The sequence below is a fragment of the Gadus macrocephalus genome, chromosome 5 (assembly GCF_031168955.1).
Source record: "Gadus macrocephalus chromosome 5, ASM3116895v1".
Classification (NCBI taxonomy): domain Eukaryota; kingdom Metazoa; phylum Chordata; class Actinopteri; order Gadiformes; family Gadidae; genus Gadus; species Gadus macrocephalus.
The window spans coordinates 18,135,512-18,143,991 of NC_082386.1; the positions used below are offsets into that span (position 1 = coordinate 18,135,512).

The 8,480-nt window shown below is 49.9% G+C and overlaps 2 protein-coding genes across 2 annotated transcripts in view; both read right to left on the reverse strand.

Moving 5' to 3' along the window:
- Positions 1-151, reverse strand: part of vsnl1b (visinin-like 1b) — an 8,665-nt gene extending 8,514 nt beyond the window's left edge. The window contains exon 1 of the mRNA XM_060051697.1: positions 1-151. This exon is cut by the window's left edge and continues 121 nt beyond it. The gene's annotated coding sequence lies outside the window, so the exon portion shown is untranslated.
- Positions 152-791: 640 nt separating this feature from the next.
- LOC132457400 (sex comb on midleg-like protein 4) lies at positions 792-7,901 on the reverse strand. The gene is made up of 5 exons (XM_060051698.1): positions 7,703-7,901; positions 5,296-5,502; positions 3,111-3,254; positions 2,119-2,245; positions 792-1,906 (listed from the first exon to the last, which is right to left on the reverse strand). Exons 1-3 carry the CDS (start codon positions 7,899-7,901, stop codon positions 3,223-3,225), a joined length of 438 nt encoding a protein of 145 aa, XP_059907681.1. The 3' UTR covers positions 792-1,906; positions 2,119-2,245; positions 3,111-3,222.
- Between the last annotated feature and the right edge of the window lie 579 nt (positions 7,902-8,480).

Below are 8,480 nucleotides of genomic sequence, written 5' to 3' on the forward strand. Positions count from 1 at the left end.
ACACTTGGCTTTCTTTAATCCCGAAAAAAAAAAACGGGCTGGAATTCGGAAGACGACACTATGGGCCGATGATGCAGGAGACAGCAGCCGGGACCGATCCCACGCGAGTCTTGGGTTGTTTGCGCGATGCGAATTGAGGCGCTCGGCGTCACCCGCGTGCATCAGAGGAGGCTGCGCTCCTCTTCCTCCCGTTCTGCGTGCAGTGCTCTGCTCGTCACGAGGGATGCTGGGAGCCCAACTCTGTCTCTGAAACCCAAAACTGTTTGATTACGACGAAGACCAAAGGACTGCGCTTATGTAGGATTGGCCCGTGTGTGCCCAAGAACCGGGTGTGACCAGGCTTCGTTTTTTTTTTTTTTTATTGGTTATGTCTCTGAATTCGATGAGTTCAAACCGACGCAGAAGACATATAGGACTGGTTCGGCACGGGTTCTCATGGCGTGGCACCGAAAATATGGCATTTTCAAGCCATTTTCCGTGTTGGTTAATGGACCTTTTGGCTCAATAAGAGACATACGTCACGTGTTTTTTTCCGCCTCATTTATTTGACCCAGTTATGGTTGTGCCAGGGACTAGCATACTGTTTTAAGAATCAATATGGATCGATAAAGAACCGAGGTCCGTCAGATCCCTTCTCGTCAAACACTAGCACCATCCAATACATTATCTTTACCTGCCTCTCACGACCAGAATGGGTCTACACAAGGGCCTTTATAAAGCTGCAACTTGAAACCAATTCATGATTTAAGGAAATATCTTGGTCCGTGGCACAATAATGCATGATGACTGGATTTGGTTAATTGAATACACACATACAGTACAGTGATTTTATTTACATCTCACAAACACAAAAGCATACAGTTTAGATACAGCGATAACTTTAGCACCAGTAGAGCTATCGGATTCTTAATGTTTTTTCAAAATAAAAGACCTAAGCTTGAGCTCACTATATAGGCCTGGCTAACATTGACTTTAATACAGCAGCATTCACTTACAAAGGTCAGTGGATTACAAAAGGATGTATGGTGCTGTACCCCGGAAACGTTATGCATAAGCAGTGAAGGACATCTGTATTGGCCATTTGTGTTTTTTTTCTCTGTGTAAAATCGGTGTTGCTGGGGCCTCTGTGGGCCTGCATCTCAGTTGAAACACTGATGCTTGTTAAAAACCTAAAAAAAAGACACGTAACCAAAACCATTAGATGGGCTGGTGGAGTAGCCGATACACAAAGAGGCTATCATAAAAAGGACGTTGCATATTGACCATATACATAATGACACAATTGCATCTCAATGCATTCCCCCCCCCCCCACATCAAGAGAGACTCTGACCCTCTATGCAGTATATGTACACACTATCTGTACGTTCTGATCTTAGATTATATTGTTTTATGTTTGAAATGATAGTCAAACTAATTAGAATACATTTAAAAAATGCACCATTCACTTTTTTTGTTTCGGATTTTTTACAATAAATAGTAATGTGAGGAAATAAGTCAGTATAAAAATGAAACAATCCTAAAGTCTCTTATAGGTCGGTTAACTTTATGCCTTTATACTGTTTTTGAATCATAATAAGATAAATAGATAAATTAACACGCTGGGGCATTCAGTCCAACATGAGTCAAATAAACTCCTTTGTGATTCCACAGCTGATTAATCTTTGTTAACGTGTGTATACATATCTATATCTATATATGCATATAGATACATGTATGGTTGTACTGTATGTACTGCTGCATAACGTGTGCGGAACAAACCACAGCATAACACCAGTGTTGAGGTGGAGGCTCCACCCTGATGGCGGTGGACGTTCTCCTCCACCCTTGCCCCGGTGGCCCTCTCCGCCCCTGCCCCGGTGGCCCTCTCCGCCCCTCGTGTCCGTGGCCGCTGATTGCTCCTGCGTACTGACAACACTTCAATCAAACCCTGGCGTGCCGAAAAGAATACAAAAAGATTGAAAAAAGATGGTCTAAAAAAACGACAGTGACCAGGAAACTCGACGGTGGGCGATTACGTGACCATGCAGATCGGGACAGGGACGGGGGGGGGGGGGGGGGGACGACGACAGGGACGGGGGGGGTAGGGCGTGGCAAGGTCGTGGCAGGGGGCGTGGCACCTCTAGAGCTTGGTCTGCTTTAGTTTGTCGATGTGGTAGCACAGTTTGAGGGCGGGGCCCAGCTTCAGGCCAGGTACTTCATGATCATGTCGCTCTTCAGCAGGAGCAGGGCGTTCCCGTCGATCTCCTGGGGAGAGGAGGCACACAGCAGGAGGGGGAGGAGGAGGAGGAGGAGGGGGGAGACACACAGCAGGAGGGGGAGGAGGAGGAGGGGGGAGACACACAGGCATGAGGAGGAGGAGGAGGGGGGGGAAACAGGCATGAGAAGGAGGAGGAGGAGGAGGGAGGAGACACACAGCATGAGGAGGAGAAGGAGGGGGAAGACACAGTCATGACGAGGAGGGAGGAGACACAGCAAGAGGAGGAGGAGGGGGGAGACACAGCATGAGGAGGAGGAGGAGGAGGAGGAGGAGGAGGGAGGAGACACAGTCATGACGAGGAGGGAGGAGACACAGGCATGAGGAGGGAGGAGACACAAGCAGGAGGAGGAGGAGGGGGGGGGGGGGGAAACACAGCATGAGGAGGAGGAGGAGGAGGAGGGGGGAGACACAGGCATGAGGAGGAGGAGACACACGCATCAGATGTCAGAACAATCAACTTCACTGCGTGTTGAATAAACAGAAACCAGTGAGAGATCAGTGTCCCTACATCATGAGTTGTTATGGTGAGACGTTCCTGTCCATCGCCAATGAACGTCGCACCCACACGGCCAGGATTCCTCACATCCGCCCCCTTAATTGTTTTCGGAATCCTGCCCACTTACTCCCGGCGATGTCTCCGTCTCGACTATGTTTTGGGATTGTTTGCTTTGATCGTCAATTGATTTCCCGCTGTCCCCACCGATCTGCTAGTAAAGGGCTCGTTCCACGCATAAGGGGCGACGAGAGGTTTCTGTTGGTCGCTATACATTGGTTGTATGGTGGGGGTCTGGGGTTCAACTCCCACTGTAGGGTTCGAGTACGGTAACCGTGACGACGACGGGGTAGGCGTACGTGTTTCCTGAAGAGGTCCGCGTGGGGCCCCAGCGCGTGGGGGTCCGCCTCCCGGATGAACCAGACCACGTCCTCCACGGACCAGGACGACGGGTCCTTCTGGGGCGGGCCCTTAGTGTCTGGGCCTCCTGGGGCCCCCGTAGGCTAGAGAAAGAGACAGGGACAGACAGGTGTGTGGGAGGGGGAGAGAGAGAGGTAGAGAGAGACAGACAGGTGTGTGTGTGTGTGTGTGTGTGTGTGTGTGTGTGTGTGTGTGTGTGTTTCAATTGATTGTTGGTCTGATAGGAAATGTTTGTTTTGTTATTTATTAGATGAAAGGAAGCTAAGCCTTTCCTTCAGAAATGCAGATTTGACTGAATGAATCCACGATTAACATAACTACTTCATAAATCTCTTTACACATTAATTGTTTGCATTTAAAAACCCTTTGGCAGAGCATGATCGAAGGCATTGTGGAAGCTCTAATCAAGTGAAGTTGAAAAGTGACGTTTTGTGACAGGAATCAGTTTAATGCTTGGATGAATTCCACAATTTTTCAGCTTTTTTATTAGGTCAGAGTCAGAGGGAGAGATTTTAAGTGATTGAGGCGATAAAATATTTTTCCCAATCATAAATTATGATTTATTTGAAGGCTCCCCAATTGATCTGAAATTCTAACATCTGAGAAGAACTCTGCTCATTTATAACCTCTCACCTTCCCTGTCCCATCCTGCAGTATCCAGGAACCACAGAACCCTGTGAACCCAAACCTGTCTTGGTCATGTCCAGAAGGCAGGCTCACTCAGTGTTTAGGTGGGTCTCCTATCGTACCGATCTTGTTTTTCCCTTCTTTACGGCACCAACCCACATCATGGTTACACACAATGTGTGTGTGGTGTGTGTGTGTGTGTGTGTGTGTGTGTGTGTGTGTTCAAGCACACAATGGTAAATCCTGTCGTCTTTCTTTTCCGCTTTTATGACAATTATCGGAAAATAGTTACTTTATTTTTAACGCACAAAATCTCCCGTCGATCGTGGCTGAGAATGAGCACATGAAAGGTAAGAATATGAAAGATGAATGCATGAAGGACGAGCACGTTAAAGGTGAGCACATGGAAGGTGATATAACTACTTCTGCGTTTGGTTGCTCTGCTACGGAGTTACTGGGAACCATCGCCCCTCCCTGTGCACACATCTCACCTGCCGGCTGGTGTCGAGTATTTTTAGGAACTATGTCCTAAATCTACGTCAATTCACGGGTGTTACGGGCGGTCCTCCCGGAGAACAGAAAGTTTTGTGAACAACCACCCCCATCTCCTAAACATCCATGAACTCGGATTCATCAGTCCCTCCAGGAAAACGCGATTATGCGATCGCATAATTCAACGCATAATCAGCGAAAGTCTGCATATTCATGCAGGGGCCGCATTTTTTCAAATATGCTGCACTTTCACCGCATAAATTGCAGATTTCCGCGCAAAATATTGATTTCGTAATCCCTGCATTTTTGTTGCAATAAAGTCACATAAATCTTAGCAGAAAGTTGAAAAATGTTGCGTTTACTTCACACAAGAGCAGCATTTCCCCCTGTTGCCATGGGAAAGTTATGAAGTGACGTAATTACGTGACGTGAACGTCATCGAAAAGCTGCATTTTTCGCAAGTTCCCGCAATTTTTGCAAGTTCCCGCAATTTCATTTTCAACGTGCCTCATAATCAAGGATTCTGGCCGCAACAATCACAAAAAAACGCCACATTTTTCTGGATGGTCTGATTCATTTGTCCTGTAGAACGTCTTTGCAGTACTGCCGGGGCGGCATGGGGCTCAGGGGGTACAGCGGGTTGGCTGGCAACCGGAAAGTTGCTCGTTCAATCCCAGGCCCCTCCTAGAGGGTCGAGGTGTCCCTGAGCAAGGCACCTCACCTGACCGTCCCCGGCGAGCTGGCTGCCGCCCTGCATGGTTTACTCTGCCGTAGGTGTGTGAATGTGTGCACGTGTGGGAATGTTCGGCAATGTTGTGAAGCGCTTTGAGTGGCCACTGGTAAGAAAAGCGCCGTTTAAATGCAGTCCATTTACCAGCTGTCCCGTTTTTCCAGGATAGTGGAGGGGCGGAGAGGCTCACCTGTCCTCTGCTTCTCCTGGAGGGTGGCGGGTGGGGGTCCTGGAGGATGGAGGGGCTATGGAGTGTGGAAGGTGGAGGGTCTCACCTGTCCGGTTGTTCTCCTGGAAGGAGGAGGGGCTGCTGGCCGACTGCCGCGCGCCGCCGGAGAACTGCTGTGATGGGCCACGGAAGCCGTAGGAGGACTTTGGCGAGTAGGAGGAGCTTATGGAGTTGAAGGCGGAGTCCCCGGGGTCCACAGAGTAGCGCTTGGCCTCGGACTGGTCCATGTGGTACTCCTCCGTCATGGAGGTTTCTGCCGGGAGAAAGGCGTGGATGGATGGATGGATGGGTGGATCCATCCTCTCCATCTCTCTATCCATCGGTCTGTTCTCTCTATCCATCTCTTTCTCCATCGCTCTATCCATCTCTCTATCCATCTCTCTATCCATCTCTCCATCTCTCTATCCATCTCTCTATCAATCTATCCATCTCTCTCTCTCCTCTCTATCCATCTCTCCATCTCTCTCTCCACCTCTCTATCCATCTCTCCATCTCTCTCTCCACCTCTCTATCCATCTCTCCATCTCTCTCTCCACCTCTCTATCCATCTCTCCACTCTCTCTCTCCACCTCTCTATCCATCTCTCCATCTCTCCTCTCCCACCTCTCTATCCATCTCTCCATCTCTCTCTCCACTCTCTATCCATCTCTCCATCTCTCTCTCCACCTCTCTATCCATCTCTCCATCTCTCTCCTCCTCTCTATCCATCTCTCCATCTCTCTCTCCACCTCTCTATCCATCTCTCCATCTCTCTCTCCACCTCTCTATCCATCTCTCCATCTCTCTCTCCACCTCTCTATCCATCTCTCATCTCTCTCTCCTCCTCTCTATCCATCTCTCCATCTCTCTCTCCACCTCTCTATCCATCTCTCCATCTCTCTCTCCACCTCTCCATCTCTCTCTCCACCTCTCTATCCATCTCTCCATCTCTCTCCTCCTCTATCCATCTCTCCATCTCTCTCCTCCTCTATCCATCTCTCCATCTCTCTCCTCCTCTATCCATCTCTCCATCTCTCCACCTCTATCAATGTCTCTAATCCCTCCATTACTAGCCATCTCTCCATGTCTCTATCCATCTCTCTAACTCTCGATGTCAGTCCCTAGGTCTGGTGGGGGGGGGGGGGGGGGGGGGGGGGGGGGGTGGAGGGCTAGGTAGGTCTCTAGGTCTGAGGGGTTTAGGTCTCTAGCCCGATGGGTGGGCTTTAGGTAGGGCTCTATGTCCTAGGTCTGATGGGTGAAGGTCTGATGGGTTTAGGTCTCTAGGTCTGATGGGTTTAGGTCTCTAGGTCTCTAGGTCTGATGGGTGAAGGTCTCTAGGTCTCTAGGTCTGATGGGTTTAGGTCTCTAGGTCCCTAGGTCTGATGGGTGAAGGTCTCTAGTCTGATGGGTTTAGGTCTCTAGGTCCCTAGGTCTGATGGGTGAAGGTCTCTAGGTCTCTAGGTCTGATGGGTGAAGGTCTCTAGGTCCCTAGGTCTGATGGGTGAAGGTCTCTAGGTCTCTAGGTCTGATGGGTGAAGGTCTCTAGGTCTCTAGGTCTGATGGGTTTTGAGGTCTCTAGGTCCCTAGGTCTGATGGGTGAAGGTCTCTAGGTCTCTAGGGTCTGATGGGTGAAGGTCTCTAGGTCTCTAGGTCTGATGGGTTTAGGTCTCTAGGTCCCTAGGTCTGATGGGTGAAGGTCTCTAGGTCTGATGGGTTTAGGTCTCTAGGTCCCTAGGTCTGATGGTGAAGGTCTCTAGGTCCTAGGTCTGATGGGTGAAGGTCTCTAGGTCTCTAGGTCTGATGGGTGAAGGTCTCTAGGTCTCTAGGTCTGATGGGTTTAGGTCTCTAGGTCCCTAGGTCTGATGGGTGAAGGTCTCTAGGTCTGATGGGTTTAGGTCTCTAGGTCCCCTAGGTCTGATGGGTGAAGGTCTCTAGGTCCCTAGGTCTGATGGGTGAAGGTCTCTAGGTCTCTAGGTCTGATGGGTTTAGGTCTCTAGGTCTCTAGTCTGATGGTTTAGGTCTCTAGGTCCCTAGGTCTGATGGGTGAAGGTCTCTAGGTCCCTAGGTCTGATGGGTGAAGGTCTCTAGGTCTCTAGGTCTGATGGGTGAAGGTCTCTAGGTCTCTAGGTCTGATGGGTGAAGGTCTCTAGGTCTGATGGGTGAAGGTCTCTAGGTCCCTAGGTCTGATGGGTTTAGGTCTCTAGGTCTCTAGGTCTGATGGGTGAAGGTCTCTAGGTCCCTAGGTCTGATGGGTGAAGGTCTCTAGGTCTCTAGGTCTGAGGGGTTTAGGTCTCTCCTCTGGTGGGTGGGCTCTAGGTATTCTCTAGGTCTGGTGGGTGTAGGGCTCTCCTCTGTGGGTGGGCTCTAGGTATTCTCTAGGTCTGGTGGGTGTAGGGCTCTCCTCTGGTGGGTGGGCTCTAGGTATTCTCTAGGTCTGGTGGGTGTAGGGCTCTCGGTGCAGCAGGTCTGCGTACCGTCAGAGTGGTAGGACCCCCCACTGTGCGGGCCGAGGGGCTGGTCGCTGAACAGGTTCTCGCAGTGCAGGCTGCGGCAGAGCTTCTTCAGGAAGCGCAGCACGTACCCGATGCTGTTGACCACCGGCAGGCTGAGCAGGTGCTGCTTGCCGTCGAACGTGGCTGGGGACCAGAATGAGCACATGAAAGGTGAATACATGGAGGATGAGCACATGAAAGATGAGCACATGAAAGATGAATACATGAAAGAAGACAACATGAAAGATGAGCACATGACAGATGAGCACATAAAAGACGAGCCCATGAAAGATGAGAATACATGAAAGATGAGCACATGAAGATGAATACATGAAAGATGAATACATGAAAGAAGAGAACATGAAAGAAGAGAACATGAAAGATGAGCGCATGAAAGATGAGCACATGGAGGAGAGGAGAGAGAAGAGAGGAGAGAGAAGAGAGAGTAGAGGAGAGAGCAGAGAGGAGAGAGAAGAGAGAAGAGAGGAGAGAGAAGAGAGAAGAGAGAAGAGAGGAGAGAGAGTAGAGAGAGAGAGGAGAGAGGAGAGAGAAGAGAGAAGAGAGAAGAGAGAGTAGAGGAGAGCAGAGAGGAGAGAGAAGAGAGAAGAGAGGAGAGAGAAGAGAGAAGAGAGAAGAGAGGAGAGAGAGTAGAGGAGAGAGGAGAGAGGAGCAGAGAGATTGTGGAGAGGAGGGAAGAAAGGGGAGAGCGGGGGGAGAGGAGAGAGAGAGGGGAAAAAGGAGAGAGGGGAGGCGAGAGTAG

Bases quoted from the DNA above. Each gene is read 5' to 3' on its own strand.
- LOC132457400 (XM_060051698.1), bottom strand. From the start codon at position 7,901: ATGTATTCACCTTTCATGTGCTCATTCTGGTCCCCAGCCACGTTCGAC. The intron at 5,503-7,702 runs GTACGCAGACCT...TTCTCCCGGCAG, and splicing joins GGGGTCCTACCACTCTGACG to AAACCTCCATGACGGAGGAG. The intron at 3,255-5,295 runs GTGAGACCCTCC...CTCTTTCTCTAG, and splicing joins CCAGGAGAACAACCGGACAG to CCTACGGGGGCCCCAGGAGG.